The 27,350-nt window shown below is 40.3% G+C and overlaps 3 protein-coding genes across 6 annotated transcripts; 2 read left to right on the top strand and 1 right to left on the bottom strand.

The window, feature by feature from the left end:
* The first annotated feature begins 932 nt into the window (after positions 1-932).
* rab27a (RAB27A, member RAS oncogene family) lies at positions 933-13,138 on the top strand. Of its 2 annotated transcripts, none has more exons than XM_079465650.1 (6): positions 933-1,111; positions 5,989-6,162; positions 8,154-8,239; positions 8,342-8,445; positions 8,623-8,746; positions 11,996-13,138. In XM_079465650.1, exons 1-6 carry the CDS (start codon positions 998-1,000, stop codon positions 12,195-12,197), a joined length of 804 nt encoding a protein of 267 aa, XP_079321776.1. In that variant the 5' UTR covers positions 933-997; the 3' UTR covers positions 12,198-13,138. The 2 variants fall into 2 exon arrangements, with proteins under 2 accessions (XP_079321776.1, XP_079321777.1); XM_079465651.1 differs by lacking the exon at positions 933-1,111 and adding an exon at positions 3,052-3,245.
* On the bottom strand, positions 13,114-16,479 carry aamdc (adipogenesis associated, Mth938 domain containing). 3 transcript variants are annotated; one of them, XR_013787204.1, is made up of 6 exons: positions 15,957-16,047; positions 15,430-15,572; positions 14,863-14,958; positions 14,539-14,783; positions 13,810-13,847; positions 13,114-13,725 (listed from the first exon to the last, which is right to left on the bottom strand). XR_013787204.1 is itself a non-coding variant. In XM_079465652.1 (4 exons), the coding sequence occupies exons 1-4, from the start codon at positions 16,009-16,011 to the stop codon at positions 14,643-14,645; spliced, it is 435 nt and encodes a 144-aa protein (XP_079321778.1). In that variant the 5' UTR covers positions 16,012-16,479; the 3' UTR covers positions 14,286-14,642. The 3 variants fall into 3 exon arrangements, 1 of the variants encoding a protein (XP_079321778.1); XR_013787205.1 differs by lacking the exons at positions 13,114-13,725; positions 13,810-13,847 and adding an exon at positions 14,286-14,455; XM_079465652.1 differs by lacking the exons at positions 13,114-13,725; positions 13,810-13,847 and having other exon boundaries at positions 14,286-14,783; positions 15,957-16,479.
* rsf1a (remodeling and spacing factor 1a) lies at positions 16,342-26,805 on the top strand. Its single transcript, XM_079465649.1, has 16 exons — positions 16,342-16,703; positions 17,698-17,789; positions 17,882-17,974; positions 18,111-18,316; positions 18,602-18,711; positions 19,343-20,781; positions 20,860-21,090; positions 21,184-21,288; positions 21,379-21,458; positions 21,592-21,646; positions 23,492-23,595; positions 23,677-23,744; positions 23,816-24,002; positions 24,088-24,323; positions 24,404-24,589; positions 24,840-26,805. The coding sequence occupies exons 1-16, from the start codon at positions 16,550-16,552 to the stop codon at positions 25,313-25,315; spliced, it is 3,822 nt and encodes a 1,273-aa protein (XP_079321775.1). The 5' UTR covers positions 16,342-16,549; the 3' UTR covers positions 25,316-26,805.
* The last annotated feature ends 545 nt before the right edge of the window (positions 26,806-27,350 follow it).

The raw sequence follows: 27,350 nt of genomic DNA, 5'->3' as shown, positions 1-27,350 counted from the left end.
CGCCCAAAAAAACTCCATCCGCACCAGAAAAAGAGCTCGAACCAGAAACACAGGAGCAGAGATCAGCACCCACACCAGAGACTAATGTGACACATACATGATGTGCCTTAAGTTGGATGTTATTTTCAGAATAAATTTCCTTATTGAAATAATCAAATGTTCAAAGTATTGTTTTTCACGTATGTTAAACTGCTATTTGTAGCGTTGCGATGACAATTTCCACCACACGGTGGCACTACAAAGCTCACTTAACAGCTTTTGCACGAACACGCGACATGCTCGCAAAGTTTTTATTGTTTTAAGAGATCAAACAGTTTGTTTTGTGGATGCGCAAAGTGCGGCACTTATCAAAGCTTAACGTTTAAAACACTCTTGCTTTTGTGCTAAAGGGAAAGAAAAGAAATAACGTCGTACTATGTCCAAGGCTAAGTACACATTAAAGGGACAGTTCACCCAAAAATGAAAATTCTGTCATTCTTCGAAATGTGTATAAAGTCTTTGTTCTGATGATCACAGAGAAAGATATTTGGAAGAATGCTTGTCACCAGACATATTCTGCCCCCCGTTGACTCCCATGGTAGGAAAAAACACAATGGTAGGTGTATCAGCACCTAAAGTACTTTTGCTCTTTTATGATATATTGCTCTCTCTAAGTCTCTTTGCATTAAAGCGTCTGCTAAATGTGCTCAAAAGTCCATTCTTCAAAATGTCTTAATTTGTGTTCAAAATAATGATAGAAAGTAATTTTTCTAACTGTGGGGTATAAATAATGTCTGGTTATAAACATTTTTCCAAATGCGTTTCTCTGTGTTCATCAGAACAAAGACATTGATACACATTTGGAAGAACTTTTGTGTGAACTATCCCTTTAAGGATGCCGCGGAAAGCGTCACGCGACGTCATTAATATTCATGAGCTCCGGCTTGCCCATAGTAGGATTAGGGTTTCTGTGCGGAAAGAGTTGCGTCACTGCGCGCGCGGCCGCTACTGAAGCTTCATGTGGGTGTGGGAGCAACTTAAACAAAGTCTCAACAAAGTCTCGTGCGCTTCCATATTTTCGAGACACACTTTACCATCAAACATCGTGAAAAAGACGTCCGTATATCTTCTGGTAAGAACATTTATTATGTTTTATAAAGTCGTCGGAGGATGCTGATAACAGTTTGATCACATCCGATGTGTCGCGCTACATTTCTCTTGACAACACGCTTGTTAAAGTGAGTGTTACATACTTGACGTGTTACATTTTTGTCAGTGTCTCAATGTTCATTCGTCTATGTGATGTATAGTTTCTTTTATGTTTTAAACATGTTGCGTATGTGTTTGTGTAGTTTTGTGCGTGTAATAGTGGAATAGTGTGTGAAGTGAGACATTAATGTCCAGCTGTTGTTCAGATGTATACACAAACACGTGGCATTTACCTAAAACTGATCTTAAGGTCTCTGTGCATTACTCCAATATCAATGTTCTAAGCGCTGATACCAGATCAGTGTAAAAATGGACTTGTAAAACACTTGCTTCACTCCCACATATCAGGTTTCCTGCGGGAATGCGAAGTTTCATGGTCTTTTATTCTTTTCTAAATGATAAAATATCCAGATCATGATAATAATATGCTTTACATACTAAAGGGGTTTGGACACAAATATGATTGATAGCAAACCTATACTACAGTTTGGCTATAGTTTGAGACCGTCGCATCAAGTCATTTCAACACAAAAGAAGATATTTGTTGGTAACCAAACAACACTGAACCCTATTGACCTCCATAAATTGTGTGAACGCAAAACCACAGACATTTCTCGTAATATCTTCTTTTGTGTTCTCTTGAAGAGAGTCACTCTTTCTTTAAATGGCAGTTCTTGCATAATATCGTTTTTACTCTGTTCATTTTCATGTAATATAAGTGAATGGTGATGTAGCGCAAAAGTGCCTTTGGAGTTCTTGGACTGTTACTACACATTTGTGTGTTTGTTGTGCGCCAGTCCCCATTGACTTAAGATTGTCGGAGAGTCTTCAGTACAATTCACAAAACACTGTTTCTGGTTCACTGATGTACGCGAAAGCATTGCGGGTTGGTTTTGCTGTTTGTGGTTTCGTAAGATCAGTAAATAGGACCGAATTTTCATTGTGGGCTCAGAGAAGCAGACTGCACTTGTGAGAACTTTCCAGAAAGTTCCCACAAATTTCATCTGGTGTTTCTGCCCGTTCTTAAGAAAGCAGACAGAGTGAACGTAAGCCGTGTGTGATTTAAGCAGGGCTTTTGGCAGTGTTGGGAATGGATGGTCACATGACGGGATGCCAAGAGCACATGAGCACCAGCTGATGGTTATTAGATGAGCCTGATGTTAAATAATTCTGACGACATCCTCAAAACTCTGTTCCTAGATCGGACACCCCAAAAGCCCCTTTATATAAGCTGCTGTGTGTGTGTGTTAGTGGGGACCTAAACCTTAATGTACACCAACTCATGGGGACTGTGTCACCAAATTTGAGGTCCCCATAGGCACAAAAGCTTATAAATTGTACAGAACGATACTTTTTGAAAATCTAAAAATTTGGTTTTTAGGTGTTGGATTAGGGGATAAAATATACAGTTTGTACAGTATACAACTCAGTGGTCATGTTAATATTTGCTGGGTCATTATCATTTGTGATATTGCTCATAATTTGGGTTAGTAATTCAAACAAACATCACACCTTAGACAAACTTTGGCACGTAACCCTTCCGACACTATGTGTGACCGACATGAAGAGGACTGAGTGAGTATTGATTCAATTCTGGTTCACTTCGATTCCAAACTGATTTCTCAAGATCGGCACCGTTGATGGTGACGACAACCTTTGCACGGGCAAACGCCACTTCTGTGTTCTCGTAAAGAAAATGTGTCTTTTAACGCAAATGTCTATTTATTGTATTTCAATAGAAAGTCTCATGGCCCGTTTCACGCAGCGGGTCAAAGTTCACCGTTTTTTAAACATTGAGGTTTAAAAAGGGAAGTAGATGACCTCATAAAAGACGAAAGACGGACCTGTCAGAGCGTGACTGTTGGTGTCTGGGGTGTGAAAGTGTGTGTGTGTATATCCGTCTTTCTCCGTTAGTATTGGCGCGCCGCCCAGGGTGGTGTTGCTGGGAATGTTTGATAAAGCCTTCGCTCTCTTCTCTTCATTTCTCATTTGCTTTATCCAGATCCTCATCAGTGCTTCACAGGGCTATTTTGCGTTAGACAGGAAGCGTGAGCCGGGTGAGTTATATGTTGCCGGTCGAGTTGTGTTGATCGGGGTTTGGATCTTGTTGCTTTTTAAACAAGAACTTTTTTAATGTCACGGGCACGTCAGATGATGATAGAGCTGAACGCTTGAACGCTTGAGCGCTTGTGTCCACAACGGATGGGTTTTGTGTGTTCATGCAGCTGTACCACACGGAGAAGAACCCAATATCATCTGTGTTTTGATCTTATTTAATGCCAATATGTGAAACTCGTTGAAGAAAACAAGGGACTGAAAGATTTGGGTGTTTCAGAATGATCCAGTGAAAGCGTCTTATTTCAGCAGATTTAGCCTCTAGATTCTGGGATTGTTTACATGTGTGGTGTAACCAAGATCAGTATTTCATGAAATCTGTTTTGTACATGCAGAAATGACACGCTACCAACGCTAAGGTTTGTCTAAAATATCAGTCATATTTGGTATTCTACATATATTTGGTATTCTACCTTGAAAATAAATGCATTTTTTTGAGTGTGTCTTGACTTTGTACTTTATAAAAATACCTTTTTTTGACAATCACCATTGTCAATGCATTAACAACACAATATCTAAATGGCATCTGCCAATCTAGTGATCTCGAAATCATTTCTCAGAATGAACTTCGTCGCTGATGCAACTGTAACCTAAATTCACGTTTCATATCGATGTCTGACACCCACAAAGTGTCGTTCTTCATTTGTGTCACATCACATTGAACTTGACAAACTTTGACCCGGCTTTATTTCATATGAAATCGACTTGTTTTTATATTGTCTTGTTCAAAAACATTCAGACAATTTTAAAGTTGTCTTAACTTTTTTGGGGTCAAATTCTACGATGGTCGGAGACACTGACCCATGCTGTTTCGTGTCTGAGTGCTTTACTAACAGAAAACACATTGTATTGATGCATTATATACATATTAAGATGCTAAGTTTAAGTATTTATTTATTTATAGTAGTTTTCATGTGTTGAGTAGCAGTTGAGTTGAGATTTTGACTGATAGCATCACAGACCACTTTAAAGTTTCCCCGAACGTTTCCTCCGTCAGTAAAGATGATGCTGATTTTATCTGATCTCTCAGTCAGTACACACCAGTAAACTTGAGTCAGCAAAGAGATGTTCACCCAAACATGACAATTCTCATTTACTCGTCTCGCTTCTTCTGTTAAACACACACCAATAATGAAGCTCAAGCTGACTCCAATGATTTCATGAAGTGAAAGTGTATGTTTGTGAGAGAATAACATTCATATTTTGAGATTTCTTAGTTGTCAGTGTGTCACACATTCATGTAAACAAATCCCAGAGTTTGAACATCTTATATGTGTGTCTTTTATATTCGGGTGAACACGTCACCTTGTCAAGATGGATATGTTTCGATCTTCAACATCCGGACTGAAGATGTGCGATACACACACAATTTTATATTATTCTCAATATCTATATTTCTGCTATTTTTACCCAAATACAGTTGAAAATGTTTATCTAGTGAACAATTATTACTTGGATCATATTAGGGAATGAAAGAGAAGATGCACATGAAGACACCTTTCAAATGATGGTGTTTTCTGAAAACCAACCCATCACCATATGACAGATTCTGTGCATTCTCTCTCTTCACACCACACATGTGTCACATGCTGTTGTTGTTTTGGCACATTCATTTTAAAGTTAAAATAACCTTATTGTGAGTTGTAACGCACACACCGTACTCTCTGTCTGTGTGTGTGTGATTGTTGTTTAAGAATAATATGTCCATGTCTGTAACTCTAGGAATTCTGGGTACTGGCTGTGTGAATAGCATCAGGTTTTATGTTTCCTGAACGTGTAGGTCCTGCCGTCCCTCCCACCACTGTCTAACCTGAATCTCTCAGCGGCTCCAGACATTAAGCGGCTTACGCTCGAGATGCTCTTTAGTGCCGCCGGGGAAAGAATGTGCCGTTTGTTTGAGTTTTATGTCCGTGATCATATGATCTGCTTCAACAGCAAACACACAGAGCCAATGTTCTCCCAGTTAAAACTGAGACATCTCTTAATGCGTTTCTCTCTCTGCTTTTGAACGTGTCAAGACATGGATCACATTTTGAAATCGCAGTGCTGTAATAACTCGAAACACTCACTTAACACACCCGCGTCACTTTTAAAGGGTTAGTTAGTGTTACAATGAAGGTTTCATCATTGCTCTTCTGATGTTGATGAAGGATGTTGGCAATGATGGTTTTTTTCACAACATGATATAATGTCGTACTGGTGAAGTCCTGAAGCCAAACCCGGAGTGTATGTTAAGTGAATGTGTTCAGGTGTGACTGTGTTTCCTCATTGGATGTTTTCCTTGTATTTCGGTATTAATGTATTTTCCTGCTTATTTATTTAGTATAATAACGATAACGTTTAGCTTCTGTTGTAAAATAGAAATATGGCGGCGCTTTAGCAAAAGTGTCAGATTCTTCTTTTTTGTTTCCTGTTACCACATCAGCATTTGTAATGTTGATGATATCAATCGCCTTCCTTCCTCCACATTTGAAAGAAATAATGCATATTTTGTACTAAATAAACAAAATCTGATTTATTTAACAATATATTTCATCAAAGAATTTCTAAAACTTCTACACTTTGTTTGTCTGGAGAAGTTTTGAAATGATTGTGCGTCTGTGTTTCTGTTTGTGTATCTGTACGTGTGTTTATGAAGTCCTCATATAACATCTAAACCTAACACGTGTGTGTTGTGTGTTTCAGGTGGTCTCTCTGGCTCTCAGTATGTCTGATGGGGACTATGATTACCTCATTAAATTTTTGGCTCTGGGGGACTCTGGGGTGGGAAAGACCAGTTTCCTTTATCAGTACACAGACAGCAAATTCAACTCAAAGTTCATCACCACAGTGGGAATAGACTTCAGAGAGAAGCGAGTGGTGAGCGCTTTTAACCTTTAGAGAATTAAATTTGCATATTTACTTCTTGTTGATATGTGTGTAAACGTAACCGTTCCCTCTCATTTCTTGCCAGTGTATATTAAACATGCTTGTCATCATACATGCGTATAAATATATATCTATATGTAAGTGTGATGATGTGTTTTCATATGCAAATGAGGCAGAACAGTCTCATTGGTTCAGATCTGTACTGTGTCTTTGTTCCTGGGTTTTACCGGACTGTGAAATCACCTGCACATGGAAACTTGCCCTGAGGATAACAGTGACCGGCTGTTCATGCGTAAACCCCAGCTTTAGAGACACACACACACACACACACACCAGTTTTGTCTGAGTGCAATCATGAATTTTAGATGCTGAATAAAACCACAGAACTCTGGAGTAAATAGAGACATGCTCAGAGTCATAACACTTTTCCTGAATGATGTACAACACCCTCGGGCAGCTTCATTTGTTGACAACACATTGTGTTATGCTAATTTTAGCCACCTATACAATCACACACACACATTTAAATGATTCCAGATGGCACATCATGATGAGTTGTCTGTTTACACATTATAAAGTAATAAATAGTTTTATGCTAACAAGGACTTTTGCTTTGAGGAAACTGCTGTGGGAAGTACAGTTACAGAACCTTCAATACAGCTGTGTGTGTGTGATAGAGAGTTTGTGCTTTTGATTCTCTGCGTGTGTGTGTTTGTGTTGTGTGTGTGTGCATGTGTTTCTCTGCGTGTATGTGTGCGCGTTGTTGAGTGTATGTGTGTGTCTGTGTATGTGTTTCTCTCCGTGTGTGTGAGTTTGTGAGAGAATGTGTGCACGTGTTTATGTATGTATGTATGAGTGTGTGTGCGCATGTGTTCCCTGCGTGTTTGTGTTGTTGTGTGTGCTTGTGTTGTTGTGAGTGTGAGAGCGTGTGTGTGCATGTGTTCTCCGTGTGTGTGTGTGTGTGTGTGTTTCGTTGTGTGTGGAAGAGAGTGTGTGCGTTTGTGAGAGAAGGTGTGCACGTGTTCGTGTGTGTGTGTGTGTGTGTGTGCGTGCATGTGTTCCCTGCATGTTTGTGTTGTTGTGTGTGCATGTGTTTCTCTGCATGTTTGTGTGTGTGTGTGTGTGCGTGCATGTGTTCCCTGCATGTTTGTGTTGTTGTGTGTGCATGTGTTTCTCTGCATGTTTGTGTTGTTGTGTGTGTGCGTGCATGTGTTCCCTGCATGTTTGTGTTGTTGTGTGTGCATGTGTTTCTCTGCATGTTTGTGTTGTTGTGTGTGTGCGTGCATGTGTTTCTCTGCATGTTTGTGTTGTTGTGTGTGTGCGTGCGAACGAGCTTGTGTGTGTGTGTTTGTGTTGTGCGTGTGTGTGTGCATGTGCATGTGTTCACTGTGTGTGTGAGCGTGTGTTGTGTGTGTGTGTGTCTGTGTCTGTGTCTGAATGTGTATGTGAGAGCGTGTCTGTGCATGTTCTCTGCGTGTGTGTGTTTGTGTTGTTATGTGTGAGAGCGTCTGTGTGTGTATTGTAGTGTGTGTGCATGTGTTCTCTGCGTGTGTGTTGTTGTGTGTGTGTGTGCACATATGAGAAAGAATATATGCATTTGTTTCTGTGTGTGTGTGTTTAAGGGATGGGTGAATTCAGGACACTCCCAGTTTCACACAGTTCCTCCTTAAGAACAAACACTTGTGCGTTGATGTTTTACAATTCCAGAATCAAGAAATGAATCACTTCCAGACCCTCAATCACCATCAGTGTATTTGATGCTTGTGTTGACCGCAAACACCTCACTAAAGAAACATTAGAATTTGATCAAAATATCAATCTAGCACAATCACAGAGTCAGAATTCAATCATATCAGGAGAGTTTGATGACAAGTCGGGTCTTTTTGTCAAGTGAGAAGCAGAAGTTGTGTTAGCCGGTTCAGAAGTGACGGATCAGTTGTGATGTGAGAGACGTGACAAGATCTTCTCTCATCTCTCTTCAGGTGTATAAATCTAACGGTCCTGATGGCACGGCTGGGAGAGGTCAGAGAATTCACATCCAGCTGTGGGACACGGCCGGTCAGGAGAGGTGATGACATCAGATTTTGCTTTTCAGAGTCCGTAGTAGTACCACAGTTTCATTTTCTTTCAGTCGTATGATGCATATCTTCTGCTCTCAACGCTCCGGCAGGTTTCGGAGTTTGACCACAGCGTTCTTCAGGGACGCCATGGGCTTTCTGTTGCTCTTTGACCTCACGAACGAACAGAGCTTTCTTAATGTCAGGAACTGGATGAGTGAGTTCTTGAATTCAGTTCTTACTGAGACTCACACACTCATCTGAACTCAGTTTTAATCAAATGCATTACACTGAAACATCTTTATTAATATTAGTTTTTATATTATTTTAATTTCGCCAAAGCTTTCGAGCGGCTGCCCTACAAATACATCTCTTACTGTAATATCTGTTGCAGGTCAGCTGCAGACGCATGCGTACTGTCAGAATCCTGACATTGTGCTGTGTGGGAATAAATCTGATCTGGATGACCAGCGTGCGGTGAAAACTGAGAGCGCACGAGAACTGGCTGAGAAATATGGGTGAGACACCACAGTTTCAATAGATCTCAACGGCTCTCATCAACACCATCACCGTTTTCAAAATGTTGACCGCTGACAAACTGTAGTGCGATTTAATACATCATTCTGCACTTCATCATCTTATCAAATTCCAGGTCGTGACGTAATCTCTACACTGTTGGCTATTTTAAAAAGCGGGAGGGGTCACTTAGTATATTCAGCTCTAACTTCCTGTTTCAGTGGAAATCCCATCAGCGCTGCGATGACAAAGCTGCGCATTTCAAAGCACTTTAGTGCGAACATTGTCACGAAACCGCTGAAACATCATGGCAGTAAAGATTGGAATTCTAAAACATACAGTTTGATAACACAATAAATGATCATAATAAAGATAATTGTGTTCTCTACCTTGGACAAAACGTTGACATAGGAATGAATGATTTATGTTGTTGTTCTGCTGGAATTCTCATGCATTATATGTTGTAATATAAATGGCGTAAAATTCAAATATTCTGATCGGATGTTCTGTTAGATGTTCTCAAATGACAAAAATGATTGACAGAACATTCATGTGTAATTCAAATGAAGAAATAGTGGAAGAAAGCACGTCCAGGACCGATATTAACATCCTCCGTAACGTTTAAAAAAACTCTTTAAACACTTACAAAGATATTTACATTAAGTTTGTTTTTGTCTACTTGTGCTATTCAGATGGCTGCGAGTTAACAAATGACTTTATATTTTCTAGTTAAAAACGTGATGTTCTCTTGTCACGCTGTGTATACGTCTTGTTACCGATACAGGTTTTTGACATCGTCTTATTATGAATGAATAATAATAACTTGTCTAGGCATCATGGCCTCGCTTGTCTTTAGCAAAACATGCTATGAGATTGACAGTTTTAAACGGTTACGGTAATGAGAATGTTTAAGGCCTTTTGTAATCTTTTTAAATTTGTGTTAAACTGTCAGTAAAAGTTTGGAAATGAAGGCTTTTAAACATAACATATATGTTTAACAGGATCTATTGACAGAAATGCAATATAATATAGAAAACTAATTCTTCAGAGGTGTATAAAGACCTTACGTAATGAATCATAATGATTGTAATACCTTAGAATAAGCTATTTATATCTACAAACAGAGCGGGCCTACACACATTGAATTCACCGCCATGTTTTGACCAGCAGCTATAAACGGACAAACAACTCTACAGCTGCGTTTCCTCTTCCTCATCCCTGTAAAATGGGCTCTCGCGCTCTCTCCAGTTTTGGCACCAACATGCTCTCTCTCTGTCTCTCTCTCTGTATGTCTCTCTATCTCTGTCTGTCTCTCTCTCTCTGTCTTTCTCTGTCTCTGTCTGTCTCTCTCTCTCTCTGTCTCTCTCTGTCTCTCTCTCTCTGTCTGTCTCTCTCTCTCTGTCTGTCTCTCTCTCTCTCTGTCTCTCTGTCTCTGTCTCTCTCTCTCTCTCTGTCTCTCTGTCTCTGTCTCTGTCTCTCTCTCTCGTATCTGGACGTGTTCAATATTAAAGTGGTTCCAGATAAACAATGATGCTCAACTGCTCCGTCACACAGCTAATAATACAACAACAAGATCATATATTGGTTCTAACAAACAGAAAACCCATGTTCCTCACATACTGATCCAAATCCAAGCATTTGTAGACAATCTTTCATCTATGCGTATCTCCGCTGAAAGCCTCAGTACCGCGGGTCCTAACTCGTCTCTGCTGGAAAGTCTTTAAAATATTAGCGTGGGTCCTAACTCAACCTGACTTTTATCCTCCTTACTTTTTATTCTTACAATCCACAAACCTTTTTTTGATGTAGTAAATAAGACGTCTAATGCCTGCATGATCTCTTCCCCGTGTCAACATGAGAAGACGCGTTATCGCAGCCGACGACATATTTTTGTACTGTAGTGGACACCGTCGTGTTTGGACAGAGAAATTCATTGCAAATCTATAATACAACGATAGTGGCCGCTGTAAATCAAAAACTGCACCTTTAAATGAATATAATGGACAATTGTTGATAAAAGTGTTTTTAAGAAAATCGTGTTTGACATCTTGAAAGCAAGAGTCTGTGAGAATCACCCAGTGAGACATTGTTCCTGTTATATCCTGTTTGTTGTACTCATGCGTGTTAATTCCTGTTAATTTTTTACATTAAAGGTAAGGTAAATCCTTATTATTTACAGTTTAATGATTGAAATGTCTTATTAAAAATACCTAAACATTTCCGGTACATCAATAATTAACAAACAGCCTTTACAGAGAGTGATGAAAGACACACGACTGCCATGGCACCTACCACAACCTAAGCATAAGCACCACTCTTAAGAATGATGGCAACCCCAAGAATACAACACATATAAACTAACATTTATCATTAACAGGGCTTTATCCGGTCTAAAAACACATACAATAACACAGATTTTCAAAATGTACCTCACGCAAAGCATGCTGGGAACTGAAAATCATTCCCAACAAATCGTGTTGATTTAACTTATTAAAATTACGATAAATGAATTTAAAAGTAAGAATTAGTTACATGAAGTCAAAATATTGAAGTTAAGACACTGGTTTTTATAATTAAACAATTGAATTACTTTGAACATTCAGGTTTACAGTGCGTCATACGTGTTCTCAGGGTGTGTGTGATGTGTGTTTTCAGGGCCGCGTCTCTGCTCTGTTTGTCTAACATGAAGGCTGCTCGATTAAGATTGTGGCGTCCCGCAAAGCTAATATTTACTGAGCTCATGTGAGAATTGTGAATTTGGACGAACGCTCGGCAAAAGCACATTTGTGCAAACGTATGAATGCATCCAGATGGCTGTTCACCAGTCCCATCATTTCTTCATGTTCATGTCATTTCAAGGCAACGCTGGCATCATTTTAACATGTACGGATCTCCTTGGTAAATTTTAAAGCGGGCGAAATTGCATGGCAACAAAAGTCAGTACCGAGTTTGGATTTGTGAAGCAGAAGTGCTTGTGTTTTATGTGTTGAATGTTATCAGTGTTCATCAATTCTGTTGACAGAAGCTTTCCTCCCAGGTGTGTCTTTATTATAACTAGAACACTTTCTGCTTATTCTCTATAAGATTTATGTTAGAAACAAGGTACTCGGCAGGCAAATTGCAAACTTTTCTTTTTTAGGGCCGTGATGTTTATGAATATAGCCTTCTACTATTCTACTAAACGGTGTATTATTTCAAACGTCTTATTTACCCGTTGCAAAAATAAAAATTGTATTGTTTTACCTCGCCAGGGTGCCATACTTTGAGACGAGCGCCGCGAGCGGAGAGAACGTCAGTCACGCCGTAGAGGTTCTGCTAGATCTCATCATGAAGCGAATGGAGAAATGCGTGGACAAATCCTGGATCCCGGACGGAACCGTCCGCAGCAACGGCCACAACACCACCGATCTCACAGAGCCGCGGGACCCCGAAGAGAGCAAGTGTGCCTGCTAATGATGTCACTTCCTGCTAACGGTAATGGAGCAGTGAAGCGTAAACACTTTATTAACCTCAAGTCTGGTTACCAGACGCCACATCTTAGGGCTTTGCGAACATATTGCACCAAATCTTCATTGCATAACCATTTCTTGATGTGTTGCTTGACTCTCTGTGTCACACACACACACTGATGTAGTGTTTAATACTAGACCTGGACAATCACATGCAGTGAATATCATTGCTTCTTTGGGTCTGGTTTTTATATCTTTTTTTTTACCGAAATCTTTTGAATCACTGTATGGTGTCATTATTATTTAGATTATACTTTTGTTCATTTCATTCGCAAGTTCTTTAAAAGTATGATTTAAGTATGAACCCATGACGGCATAGACTAGACTAGTTTGAAGAGCGTGCAGAATTAATAACAGCCACTTTAATGCCTTTTTCTTTTAATAATAAAATATTAACGAGCACTTTTAAGTGTGTCACGATGTTATCTTTAATTGTTTAGATGTCTCGACAAAGTAACTGTTTAGATGTTATATGCATATGTAGATTAGTGGTTATCGTATATTGTACATTTGTTTAAACATTCACTGGGTGTTTGCTGGGTTTTTTGTGCTTCTGGTCTCATGTAACAGGACACACACTGCAACCTTGAATACTATTAAGAATCTTTGTCTGCAAACCAGACATGTCAGAACATTGAAATGTTTAAACTTAAAAAGAAAAGGGGGTATCAAGTGCAGACAGGTTTGTTGATTCCGTCTTAACGTTCTCGTTTAAATGTTTCTTTTTTTAAACTTCTCCAGATCATTTGGTTTAGTTAACAGAATCAATCCCAAAGTGCTTTATTCTACTGTAGTGCCTTGACCACTGCGCCATTGCCAAACACTGTCTCTTGTGCCAAACACCGTAACTACTGTAATTTGAGAAAATAAATATTTTATTTATTACATTGTCTTTTGTTTTTATCATACTGACTGTGTTGAAATCTACATGCGTGTCTGATGAAATGGGAAATTGCAGAACTGACTCGATCACTCAAGGTTTTCTTTGCATGGTTGGATAACATGTTGCCTCACAAAGGATTCCTGTTGAAATGTAACCAAACGCCAAACAGTCTTCATGCCACCGAAGCACATTTTATTTACACCATTCAGCTCAGTTTTTTCGGTCAATTCACTTTAAATTCAGTGTCTGCGACATGACTGAATGTGTCACATGAAGCTCATAGGCGACCCCTAGTGGCTGAAGTGACGCCTCAGGATCCAGACACTTCATCAGAATTTCACACTTCCTAACAGCTAACAAGCATCACATCTCAGATAAAACACTCAATCAAAATGACCACAATCTTAAATAAGTTGGCTAAAGTACACTTAACATGATATTTATACTCTCAGCAACTCTAGGGTTTCTTTAACAGATGCTTTCACGGTTTAAAAAGACTCTTTTGGGTTCTTTAAATGTGAGTGGGTTGTCCTTCATAAAGCTCTTCGATCATTTCAGTTTTCTACTTTCACAAATCACTGGGCTCCTCCTGAAACGCACACAAAAATCAAACCATTCTGATGAAGATCTCACATTCCAGCTTCATCCAAATGACCTCAATGAACCTACATACCTACTATCAGGTTTGGACACGGGGTTTCCAATAACATCCTATGAAACAAGAAGCAGGTTTTAGTTCATGTCTGTTAGCTTTGAGGTCATAAATGCTAGTGAACAGACTGGTGAAAGTAAGTAGAAACAGTGTGCTCTCACCCTAGTACACATATTGTTAATTAATATCTAATATTACTTACCTTTCTATATAATAACTTGATATTTTTTGATGAATTTATTCTTTATAGATATGTGTGTTTAGTTGCAGATGTGGGTGTAAAGACATCAGCTGTATTTGTGATAAAGCTTTATGCAGCAGCTGTTTCAGTTTTTCTGTATAAATGAATGCTGCAGAAGGCAAGTAGACAGATGATCTCAGCTGGTGACAAACAGGACCAATCACAGTTACACAGATATAAATAGAAGTGCAGTCCAATAAGGCTTCATCTTGCTTCAATGATTTTGTGTCTGTGTGTGTGTGTGTGTGTGTGTGTGTGTGTGAGAGAGAGAGAGAGAGTAAAACGTTGAGCACTGAAGAATCCAAAACCAGAGCTTTAAACTGTTTGTGTTTCATTTATGAAGTTTTCCAAACCCTCCTCTTGCCCGGAGAGTACTTTCGTGGCTTACGTATATCAGTCTGTACATGTTGACTGGGATTCCAACAACTACAAATGACATTGGCTTTGATGATTATAAAGCAAATAACAATTCCGTTAAACAAAACAATATCCTTCACAGGCCAACTTACTTTAAACTGCATTTTCATCTAAATCCATTTTAATATGTAAACATAGTTCATCTGAAATTTTTAGGCACGTATAAATGAATGAGATGGTTGTGTTGACGACATCATCAGCAGGTGGAGTGGAAGACCCCTCCCACTTTAGCCCCCTGTCCCACCAAAGCGTTATATTCTTTAACAGCGTGCTCCGTCTGGAACACCCGGATGTCCACACCCTGTTTCTTCACATATTCCAGAGTGGAAGGAGGCACCTGTGTAGAGAAATTCCTTCAAATGTGTTCAAAGTTTTTTTTGGATGTGACACGACGACGATGATCAGGTGAGAGTTACCTGTAAAGCTTCGTTCATTCCTCGTCCAATAACCAGCGTCTGCACCCCTTTTCTAAGAATCTCATCCAGATCAGCTGGTTGAACACCAGGATAATGCTGAGAAGAGTACAGACGCAATTTAGACAGATTTCATATCCCAGTCATGTTTGGACAGGCCTGATTGAATTTATGTTTCTCAGGATCTTCACATCCTTTTGAAGTTTTACGCTTAAATGCTTGAAATGTGTTCTGTAGACAAATGTAAATTGTGCTTATGTATGAAATGTTGTGTGCATCATACATCTCGGTTTTATTGTTATTAATTAAATGTCAGCGTTGTATTAGTAAACAGTACTAAAAAAACTAGCACATCTTTTATCAGGCTAATTTTTTATGGCTTAACTATCATTGTCACCAACCATTTAAAGCTTTTTCCAAATTCAGGATATAATCTGGGTGCAAGTGGCAGTACGATACAGACAACAGGAACACTTATAAAATGCACTGTGCATTGAACACCAAGACACATAATCGTTGTTTTGTCATATGCAGATAAAGCCATGAACATTAAACTGGTGCTCGGCTCACATTTGTGCCAGTTTCACGCCAGTCCCAGGCTCGGCTGCCACCCGGCCAGACTTTACAGTCTTTATAGGATGCTGAACAACCTTTGACCTTCATGTGTCCCCAGGATAAGGAAGCAATTTCTGGAGAAGACATGACCAGGTGTCCTGTAAATCAGTGATACACAGGTAAGAGATGAAAACGGCATTAAATGGGTAACTGATTCTGACTTTCTCTCCTTGATTTCAGAAAATGCATCAAACCACTAACCAAAAATGACCATGTAAATGTGTTAAAGTACTTTAGAGTTCATTTTAAATACCCTGTCTTATGATTATATTGGTGATAACTCAATACAATGTCACCAGCTGTCACATGATGCTGTGAAGATGACACCTAACCGCTATGGCTGTTTATCATCTGAACAGTCCTGACGATAAATCCACACGCACATATAAAACACCTTTGCACGCGCACATTAAACGAGCTTTTTATTCACGCATAAAATAGGTAACATTTTCAAAAATACAATCAAATCCCGCAGGACATACTTGTTTTAAATAGTAATAAATGTCGCGTCGGGTCCACTTCTCTGTCAACAAACATGGCAGCGCTGACGCCGGTACACACCCACCAACTACGTCACGGACCGGGGCCAATCAGCGTGCGCTCCAGCGTCGGCCGCTCTGATTAGACGCCGGTGTTCAGTGACGCAGTTATAGCTGGAGTCAGACTCGTGGTCCCATCCCATAATTAAAGCCTGAAAATGGTATTTTATTAAATAGTTATGTATCGTTCTTGTGTCAGCCTCGTTTTTGACACACTTGAGTGGCCTTACTACAAAAACAACAATTAAACGACAGTTTCTGTCGCCACAGTCTCGCCACGAATCACCAAACTGACTCTGAGGGAAAAACTGCTCGCTCGTGAAACTTCGAAATGCTCGTGATGTCACTCCCGCTAGAAAACACGAGTAATAAACCGTCGTGCGTGTTATAATGACGATGACGGTGAAGTGATGAAGGTCGGTGCGCGGTATCGTGGTGGTCCACGCACAACAGATGCCCCCTAGATGATGCTCAGGGTGGGTTGTCGCGGTGTATTGTGGGCAGTTTTGATCTAAGCGAGCAGAGTCGTAGGAAAGATGGCTGCTCCGAGCACCACAGCGGGTCTTCCTCCAGCTTCAAGTCCCGGTTTTGCGGTGGTTTGCTCTTTTCTGGAGCGCTACGGGTCTGCTCTGGATCTGCCCGAGCTGAATTTCTCCCAGCTCGAGCGGTACCTACAGGAAACCTCAGCGGGTGAGACAGTGGCTTGTTTTTGTGTAGACAGGCTCCACATCCCTGCTCATCACACATCTCAGCACTCAAAGTTTGTTTTTGATCGGATCCGTGTTATCTGCGTGTAGATAAGCAGCTTGTGTAATGGCGATCGAAAGCGATGCGGGGATTTTTCTCAGATATCGGATGTGGGTGTTTTTTAAGCAGTTTAAACAGTCAGGTTGTTGTTTTTTCTGCCCTCTTTGGCTTCTTAACGTGTGATATCGATCTCGATTTTTGTACACAGACGTTGGGGTGTTATTATAGCGATAAACGCGATTATATAGAGCAACGCTTCATAATCGCGTGCGAAATGTACATTCACGTTTTATCAACAGCAACGGCTGTGGATGCGTATTGCGCATGCGCAGGCCGCTGTCAAACTTCTGATGCTACTCTACAACAGCATCATCATCTAACATGCAACACTTGTTTTCGTTCTCTTGTTAACTCCCCGCCCCCTCTACGGTGACGTAATTGTGTTAATGTCGTACATATGTCTTTATTAAAGATGTACTTCGTTAAAGTGTGCGAATGTGTGTTGTCGTCGTCTCCAGATTCACGACCCTTATGTTGTCGTTTGGAGGCATTGCGTGACAAAAATGCTGTCATTGGTTTGGTTGCTATGACGTAGCTGACAGCTGATTGGGGGTCCAATTCACAATGTGGAGATTATCAAGTTTTAGGTGGAAAAGCCGGACATTTACAAATCCCTATTCCTAGAATAGCATCAATTTTGTGTGCTTAGAAATCCTATTGTAGAAACATGGGATTGTTTCACACACATTTATTTATTTTGCATGTTTTGGTTTGTTTGACTGCGCTTAGCAGTCCATCACAAGTCAACGGTTTTGTTATGGATGCCACTTTTAGCTGTTCGTAAACCTAAGCGTGTCAATAAAGAGAAAAGAAAACCGTGACACGATTTCGTATATGCAAATCCTTTTCTAACGTTTTCTTTTTTCTTTTAATTTAGTTCCTCAACCTCTGATTGAGCTTCATGTCAAACTGCTGCGTAAGATCGGCAAGTCAGTCACACCGGAGAAGTGGGAGAAGTATCTCATAAAGGTGAGTGTATCCTTTTAAAATCACGCGACCACAAACAACGCATGTAAATCTGCATGCAAATGCATCAGTTTGATGAAATCGTGTTGTCGCAGGTGTGCCAGGAGTGTGACAACACCTGGGCTTGGGAACTGGAGAGAAAAAGTTACGCTGAAATGACCGTTGAGTTTAAGACTGGGATCCTGAAGGTCAGTATTTCCCAGCCGGACCCATAGACGAGCGGACGGCTTCACTCAATCATTAAAAGCATTGAATGGATGAGACTCCGTACACAGTAATGACCTGCATCCAATAGAATCATGGTGTAATGTTTTGTTTTAACAGTACTTGTGTGAATGCCAGTTTGACGACAATCTCAAGTTTAAGACGTTGGTTAATGAAGAAGAGCCAGACAACATGCGTCTGCAGCCCATCGGTAGAGACAAGCAAGGCCTTTTGTACTGGTTTCAGTTAGACCAAGAGCAGAACGTGCGGGTTTATGCCGAAGAACAAGACGACTTGGATGGATCCTCCTGGAGCTGCATTGCAAGGTGAGGAAACCACAATGTGCTCCTCTCTGTAATAAACTCTTTAATAAGAAAAATCTGATGATAATGGAGATGGTTTATTTGTGTGAGGAGTCTAGTATACTTTTCTGCATAGTTTATAATCATGACAGTAAATGTATTGATTTGGTAGATGTTTTAATCTGAATCAGGATTAAGTGTCTTCACTGTGTACACTGGTAACACATAGATTAGCGTTAGGAGATGTATTTTTTTGCGGAAGTTTATAAAGATGAAAAGCTTTTTAAATTATGCATGTTGTTTAAACAGGACAAGAAATGATCTTGCAGACAAGCTTGATCAGCTGAAAGCCCAGATTGACTCATCTGTCAACCAAGAGAAGCTGGATGGTCCCAAAAGCCCAAGCACAGAAAAAGAAGGTTTTAAAACTCAATAGTCAATGTATAATATATGTGATATTTAAACTAGTGGACACATTTTCATTTCACTAAAAGTGCGACCCAAATCACGCACATATGTACTATTCTACACCATTTTGTAGTATAAATAGTGTGAGTAGTGCATCCCCATTGGAAATTCTCTATAAAAATGTGCACTTTAAGTACCTGGGTGGTGCACTTTTCAACCGAAAATATGAAGTGTGGAACTGTTGACACTTCACACACACAGCGGTCCCAGTTTCGCTTATGTAGCGGAAAGGAGGCGGCGCTAATAGACGCTGCTCAAGCAAAACTCTCCTGCAGAGTGATTACGCTTCAATCTGATGGTGACTAAAGTCATGCTGGGCAAAACAGATGAAAAATACATTAAATGTACAAGTTGATTTTTATTCACATGCATTGTGTGTTTGAAGTCATTTGCGCTGGTCTGGGAAACAGATATACTTCTGGGTAGTATAAAAGCATTTAGGATTCCATTTGGGACGATACTACCCTTCTAAGATACATACACTAGATGATTCCCGGCATGGTGCATAGTATGTTATTTGGGACACAAGTATAGTCTAAGGGCTAAACTGTACTAATAATAGTGATGATGTTTTTTTTCAAGGTAATACTGGCGACTTGAAAAACTGTGGATACACTTTAACTGACAGCGTCATCCCTTCTACAAAAACTAACGACAGCATGAAAAGAGAAGCATCACCCGTTGCTGTTAAACCAGAGCGAGACGTCAAAGATGAAGCTGAATCGAAAGATATGTCCAAACCCAAATCACAGCCAGTTATAGACAACAGAGTCAGCACGATTAAAACACTCGTCAAAGAAGAAGCCAAGGATTGTCCCAGATCCTGGAACGCCATATCGGTCGTCATGCCTCCTGCCCCCGTCAAACCAGAGATGCATGACGACAAGAAAGAGACCACCAGAGTCCTCAGCAGCGACCAACAGGCTAAAATACCACTGAAGAAGAGAGAGTTGAAAAGAAGTGGAGGCTATGACATCAGCAATCACTACGGCAACGTTAATCACAATAACAATAATCTAAACAGCAATGGCAGCATCAGCACCGGCACCGGCGGGATAATCGTACGCAATCCCGCAGTCTTACTGGTGAGGGAGCCGCACCTGAGGAGTGAAGAGAAGATGCCAAACATTACTGTCCCACAAGAGCTCAACATCACTTCATCATCTTCATCGTCCGTTGAGCCTAACCAAAAGACGATACGAGAACAATACGTAGGTGTCGGAGTCATCAAGGGTCCCCTTGATCGAAAGAGGCCGTTGGCTGAAAGTGATAACACATCCACGAAAGACAGAAATGGTAGTCCATCTGGTGCTGGAGACGCGGAGGGCGGTAGACAGTCCGTTCTTGTCGGGAGATCCGTGATCAAAACGGACAACGGTAGCGTCCCAGAGGAATTATTGTCTAAAGATGTTGACCAGATGTGCCCAGAGGTGGTTGAGTCTCCTGCATTTGAAAAAAACGAAAATGTGGAAGATGCCATTGAAATGAAAGAAAGCCAAACGCCAACTCTCTCAGACAGAAGAAAAGGCGATTTTCCAGCTGAGAATGAAAGTGAAGACAAGAGTTTGAGAAGCCTGAGAAAGAGGAGCTCTCAAAAGAGCAAATCCAAGCTGCACAGAAGAGATGAGGGTCAAAGCACAAAACACTCCTCGTCCAGCATCTGCGGGGTTTCAGAGAGAGGAGACGCAGGAGAAGGTGAAAAACAACAAGATGACGATGATGATGAAGAGGTATCGTCTGAACTTCAGAAGGAAGGGATTCGACTGAAGATTAAGATCCCGCTTCACAGACGCACACCTGAACTCCAGCACATCGAGTCTGAAACCAGCAATCGACGGTCCTTACGGAGGTCTGCTCGCATCTGTAAACCCAGCCCCAAAGTGGTTGATATTCATGATGGAAAGCCAGATCAAACACTTACGGCTCAAGATGAACACACAGAAGATGAAGAGGTTAAAATTCTGCCCACAAAGGAGATTGTCAAGAAGGTGGATGTGGAAGGACAGATCAAGTCTTTAAAGGTAACTTGAAATCTCTGTATATCTGATCAAATAATGTGTCTGAAAGTTTTTATTCAGATTTTTCTTCCACTTTTCCAGGGCAAGCGAAGACACAGACGCCCTCGCTGGTCGAAAACCCGTGCAAAAACCTGCAAACCCAAAGGAGCCCTGGAGGGCGACGAGGATGCGGGTGAAGACAAAGCCACAAATGATGAGGACAACAAATCGGAGAGAGGAGACTGTAAGAGTGAGACAGACTCGGACCGGTCGAGTGAGCTTCCACCTGAAGATGCTTGTAAACACTGCGGTCTCACCAACCACCCCGAGCTGGTGAGACACTACATCAGTTTAAACAAATGCTTTAGATTTAGAAACAAAACACCTGTGTCTCATATTTTCTCCATCGGTGACTTTTTGTCTCAGATTCTCCTGTGTGACTTGTGTGACAGCGGCTATCACACAGCCTGTCTGAGACCTCCTCTCATGATCATTCCTGATGGAGAATGGTTCTGTCCTCCCTGCCAGCATGTAAGGGGCTCAAATCCGGATTATTTCAAATAAAACAGTGTGTGTATGTGATGTGTCTGTTGAAGGACTGCATGTTCCTGTCGTTTACAGAAACTTCTCTGTGAGAGGTTAGAGGAACAGCTACAGAATCTGGACACGGCGCTGAAGAAGAAAGAGAGAGCTGAACGAAGGTACACACATACTTCTGGTAGTCCATCACAACCAATGATGATTTCTATTAGTTGTGGATTGCTAACACACACCAGCTTTTCTTTCTTTTATGATGATATAAATGACCTGATTTGATCCGTCTGTCTCACACAGGCGTGAACGGTTAGTGTATGTGGGCATCAGCGTGGAGAACATCATACCAACCCCAGTAAGTCTGCAGCTCCTGCTACTGTGTACTATACTATATGCTACTTTATACTTTTCTACTGTGATATATTATACAAAGCTATACTGTATACTATACTATACTAAACCATGCCCCTGTGTACTATACCATACCATTCCTTGGACTCCTGTGCTGTACCATACAGCATTAGGCAAGGCAAGGCATGTTTATTTATATAGCACATTTCATACACAATGGTAAATCAAAGTGCTTTACATAGAAGAAATTAAAATATCCATTTGATAAAACAGTGAAGAAATAAGAAAAATTTAATTGAACCAGTTAAGAATAAAAAATAAAATAAAATATAGTTTAGAATTGAAAATAAATAAAATAAAGTACAGTACAAACAGACGGACGGTCAGAGAATGCACATTCATTAGATTAGATTAGATTCAACTTTATTGTCATTACACATATACAAGCACAGTGTAACAAAATGTAGTTTAGGTCTAACCAGAAGTGACATTAGCAAGTGCAGGATATACAGTTAGAATAAATACAGAATACAATATTGAGAAAATATTTTACAGTAGGTATGTACTATGAACAATATATACAGATGACTATATACTATGAACATTAATGTACAGGTGGATATGAACAGATAATAATTTAGACTAAATGCAAAGTTAAACAGATGTGTTTTGAGTCTGGATTTGAATGTGACTACTGTGGGAGCACATCTGATCTCTTCTGGAAGCTGCTTCCAGCTGCGGCTCGCATAATAGCTAAATGCAGACTCTCCTTGCTTGGAGAGAACCCTTGGTATTTCTAGCTGATGCCATCCTAATGACCTGAGTGTTCTTTTGGGTCTGTATTCAATGAGCATATCTGCAATGTATTGAGGTCCTAGGCCATTGAACGATTTATATACCAGTAATAAAACTTTAAAATCTATCCTATTTGTAACTGGTAGCCAGTGTAAAGACCTGAGGACTGGTGTGATATGATCATATTTTCTGGTTCTGCTCAGAATCCTTGCCGCAGCGTTCTGTATGAGCTGCATCTGTCATTATACTATACCATACGGTACTGCACAATATTACTATACCTTACAGCACTATTCTATACCATACAGTACTATACCATACGGTACTACACCATATTGCACTATACTATAGCATGCTATACCATACCATGCTGTACTTCGCTATGCTATGCTATAATATACCATACTATGTCATTCTGTACTGCCTTATGGTATAGTATAGTATAGTATTAGTTTACCATACTGCACTTTGCTGAATTTTGTAGTATCACACCATTAAATATTATACTGTACTGTACCATACCATACAGTATACAACACAGCTATATAATACTATGCAATAAGATACTAAACCATACAGTGTTGTATAGCATAATAATGTATTGCACCCTGCTATATTATAGATGGTTTCATCGGACACACGCGCCTGTCCTTTTATATGTTATTGTATATTCATTGTGTTAAATTAAAAGTACTCAACAGTTATTGATTCTTTACAAAGGTGTACCGTAAGTTTTGGCCACGTAGCGTTTGTTTTTGTTGTTGCATCTGAAACAGGATGTAGGATTTGTATGCTATGTATTTCTACTATCATAGATCAACCAAACACAGCATATGCCTCCCCGACGAACCCAGTGAAACCTTAGACCTCCCTTCCTCTATTCATATTCTTGACTGCTCCCCATGTCATGCATAAGGCGTGGGAAATGTCCTATTAAACAATTAAACTGTGCTGAAATAGTGGGATTATAACCCTTTGTCCTTTAAAGCTAATCTGTAGAAAGTTTTTAGTTGGTTTTATTTGATTTGAATTTTGTGGCCTTTCATTGTGGCAGGACGGTGACGCTGGAGAAAATCCGACGCAGAAAAAGAAAGATGCAAAGAAGAGCAACAATCTGGGACGCCGATCGACCAGGACGAGGAAATCCATCAGCTACAGGTGATCAGTGTTTCTCACTGACTCTAGCAGAAGATGTGATTCTGTCTTTGTGAACTTCATTTTCTCATCACTGCCGCTCAGGTTTGATGACTTTGATGAAGCCATCGATGAGGCGATAGAGGAAGATCTTCAAGACTCAGAAGACACAGGTTGGTTTTACGAGACTGTGTTTTGTCCGCATTTTCATGCAAGATTTACATTCTGCTCATTTCTCTTGCAGGTGGCGGACATGATAAACATGTGTCGACCGTCACGATTCAACAGCGCAGCACGGTCAGCCGAGAGACTCGTCGGTCTGTGAAGCCCCTCGCACCACGCAAAAGAAAACGCCGGCGACTCAACGATTTGGACAGTGACAGTACGGAGAACGAGGAGGAGAGTGAGGATGACTTTCAGCTCAGTGACAGGTGTGTGCGTGAGAGAGATGAACTCATATTTTAGTATACATTGAGGGTTCAATATCTGCATCATTGTCTGTTATTTTGATGCTAGCATGGAGGAGGAGTTTGTGGTTTCGGGAGATGATGATGCTGACGTGGGCTCTTGTGAGGGGAGTAAATCGGGCAGCGCTGATAGTGATGCCGGGAATCAATCGAGATCCAGAAGAACCAGCAGAAGCACACACACTCAAAGAGCAAAGGAGAGCAAACGCAGACTTTCCAGCCGACGGAGAGCATCCTCAGAGGAGGAGGTGTTAAACTCGGAGGAGGAGGAGGAGGAAGAAATGGGTTCGTATGAGTTTTCATATACAGTTGTTGTTCGATATGCCTTCACATCTGACCTCACTGACATCTCTCTTTCATCTCAGAGACGGAGGCATCGAATGGGTTTAGCGAGAGCGACGTGGACACGAGCAAAAGGCGTCCGCGCCGCAGTCAGAACTCTTACGTCAACTACTACGAAACGTCTGAATCGGAGGGGTCACAAAAGGCATCCATTCAGAAGAACTTGTCCGTGGTTCACCGTCGACGACTTTCCAGCTCCAACAGTGAAGGTCACTACTCAATTTGCCTTATGTCTTAAATTAGATTTTTTAAATGTAATTTTACCTTTTTTGTGATCTCACCGATATTTTATCACCAACAATCATAGCTGTAACGAAGCATGTAAAGAATTTCGCCTAGGAAAACTGTTTGCAATGATCTTGTGTGTTTCCATGTTGTTGGTTCACATCACAACTCTAAATTACAATTTCATCTGTTCTTTTACGTTTCTTTCCCTTTCCTTTTCACCTACGTTTGCAGAGTCTGTACATTCTAAAGACTTTGAACCAAAGTCTCTGCAGAGAATAGACAGAGGTCAGAGAAGCGAGTCCAGACAGGACGCACCCAAACAGAGACACAAACGTCTAAAACAGAGACAGCAGAGAAGCTCCAGTGAGGAAGATGAGGAGGAGAACTCTGAGGAAGAAGGGGAAACAGACGGGTCTGAGGAAGACCAGCGACCCCTCCGCAGGAGGTCAAACCGCATAGAAACTGATGATGAAGAGGAGGAGGAAGGTTTGCGGCAAAGGAGGCAGAACACCCGAGGAAAGATCTCGACAGGCAAGTCCTCTAAAGTCCTGATGGACTCCAGGACGAAGCACACACACAAATTCAGGCACAACGGCCTGGTCCCTCTGCCGGCGGCAGCTCAGGATGAGGATGATGAAGATGAGGAAGAGTTTTCTGGAGTCACGGACCTTGTTAACTTTGTTTTCGACAGCGAGCAGCTGTCCTGATACATTTCTTTCTCGTTGCCTTCTAACATGAGCCGCCTCGTCAGCCACCGAAGACTTCTGGTGTAGTGGACCAAATGAAGCCTCCAGAGGAGCCGTGGTGTTTGTTCAGATGTTTGAATGCACTCGCATCATTTGGCCGCATGCATCCCCAGGTGTACAACAGGGTCTTCTTAACATAATCCTACAGTAACAGTTCCTCAGAGTCGAGCACTTTCTCATGTCTGGCCAGTAATGTTTGGTTTGTATAAAGAGGCTTCTGTCATCCCCTACATACACTGGACGCTGTACATTCAACGGTTAAATGCTACGTGCATTTCAAGCTGGCGTTGAGTTTCTTGTAAAAATGTTTTAACGTTTGTTTTTCATTAGGAATTCGTTGAGAGGGGTATTATTAATATTAATCCTGGATGCCGTATCTTTGCGTTTTAGGAATACGTTCTTTTAATAGAAAGCTCACTCAAAAATGAAACTATACTCGCGCTCAGATATTTCAAATCTTTAGTTTTAGTCGTGTATGCTGTATTTTATGCCTGGGCACCATTTAACACTTTGTGTGTTCCATAGGAGAATGTCATACAGAGCGTAACATTACACATGAAAATGAGTACAGAATGACATCATCTTCATTTTCGAGGGAACTTTATCAATAAATGCAAACTGTTCAGTAGGCAAAACCATTTCATGTAAACGTTACAGGAAATGACCGTAATATAAAAAGTTGCAGTTTAGATGCAAATCATCCTAATTGAAAGACTAATGTCCTCTTTATGCTAAAATAACACAGGATGTTTTTGAAAATCAATATTTAAGTTTATTTTTCCTGATTTGGACATTTCTGCACTTTGAAAGCTGTTGCTGAAGTTCTAGGACGTTTAGTGAAAATTCAGCTACAGGACGTCCCTTTAAGATCATTTTTTATAAAGGTCGTAGCTGTCTGAGGTTTATGTGCCTCTGTTCTTCTGTATGCACCTGTTGTCGAATTACCTTTGATTGTGTCGTTGTGACATCACACTTTTCAAACGTTCAGTACGCCACCTCAACAGGATCTTTGAGAGATTATTTTAGTATTATTTTATTTAAAGTTGGTGTTCTACATCCTGAAAGACTGATTAAATGAGAACACTATAAAACCATTCCAAAACTCCTGCTTCATAAAACAGGTCCAACTTTCAAAACCCCCACAAGATCTAGAATAATTTTAGACTCTGCCATCATTTAAAGAATGTGTTTTTGAGCTGTATACTACTGGAATTTACGTTTTCTTCTCAATTTATGTTTTACTTTTATTATCCAGATGTATGTCTCCATACTTTTGAAAAATTATCCACAAAACGGAAATAAATGTAACGTTCCTGTTACTGTTTCGCCAACTCACACGCATTCGCAAACAAAACCCATTGAAATTTATTCTCGCGCCACACATCCATTTTCTCACGCAGGGCCGTATTTGTCATTTGTCCTTGGTGTGTAATAAAATTTGTGAAATAACTAAAAAACCTAAAAGCCTAACTGTACTTTGGTGCTGCATATATTTTACAACACAACGCGCTCCTCCATGTAAAAACAATGAGGTGTCCAATCAAATGGAAGATAGCGGTTCTGTTCAGTTCTTTAGCAGGAGACTTTACGCCAAGTGTACATAAAATGTTGATATACATGTCTTTGATAAAACACTGCCATGTATAAAATCCAGACTCCCAATATCAGCAGCGAGTAAGCAAAAGACGACAGAGAAAACAGAGTCGATAACACTAGAACACTACACAAGACACATGAACACTAGACTGAAGAGAAATCATGTTTGTAAACTGTGACATTGTACAAAAAACATTTAATATTAAAATTATATATTGAAATACAAAATATAAATATATTGTAGTTAGTAAAAATATTAAAGGAACTAGTTTTAAAATGTTAAACTAGTTATACCTGTAATTATACTAGTATGAAAATATATTGTATATTACAATGTATATTCCATGTAAAAAGTTTAACTAGTATAAAAAGTTAAATATTAAAATATATATACAAAACT

This window comes from Barbatula barbatula (genome assembly GCF_947034865.1).
Source record: "Barbatula barbatula genome assembly, chromosome: 10".
In the NCBI taxonomy this organism is placed as follows: Eukaryota; Metazoa; Chordata; class Actinopteri; order Cypriniformes; family Nemacheilidae; genus Barbatula; species Barbatula barbatula.
This window is presented reverse-complemented; position numbering and strand designations above follow the sequence as displayed.

Bases quoted from the DNA above. Each gene is read 5' to 3' on its own strand.
- rab27a (XM_079465650.1), top strand. From the start codon at position 998: ATGTGGGTGTGGGAGCAACTTAAACAAAGTCTCAACAAAGTCTCGTGC. The intron at 6,163-8,153 runs GTGAGCGCTTTT...ATCTCTCTTCAG, and splicing joins ACTTCAGAGAGAAGCGAGTG to GTGTATAAATCTAACGGTCC. The intron at 8,747-11,995 runs GTGAGACACCAC...TTACCTCGCCAG, and splicing joins GAACTGGCTGAGAAATATGG to GGTGCCATACTTTGAGACGA.
- aamdc (XM_079465652.1), bottom strand. From the start codon at position 16,011: ATGTTTGTTGACAGAGAAGTGGACCCGACGCGACATTTATTACTATTT. The intron at 15,573-15,956 runs GTATGTCCTGCG...ACTGATTTACAG, and splicing joins TTTATTACTATTTAAAACAA to GACACCTGGTCATGTCTTCT. The intron at 14,959-15,429 runs GTGAGCCGAGCA...TACTCTTCTCAG, and splicing joins GGCGTGAAACTGGCACAAAT to CATTATCCTGGTGTTCAACC.
- rsf1a (XM_079465649.1), top strand. From the start codon at position 16,550: ATGGCTGCTCCGAGCACCACAGCGGGTCTTCCTCCAGCTTCAAGTCCC. The intron at 20,782-20,859 runs GTAACTTGAAAT...CCACTTTTCCAG, and splicing joins GACAGATCAAGTCTTTAAAG to GGCAAGCGAAGACACAGACG. The intron at 24,590-24,839 runs GTCACTACTCAA...CTACGTTTGCAG, and splicing joins TTCCAGCTCCAACAGTGAAG to AGTCTGTACATTCTAAAGAC.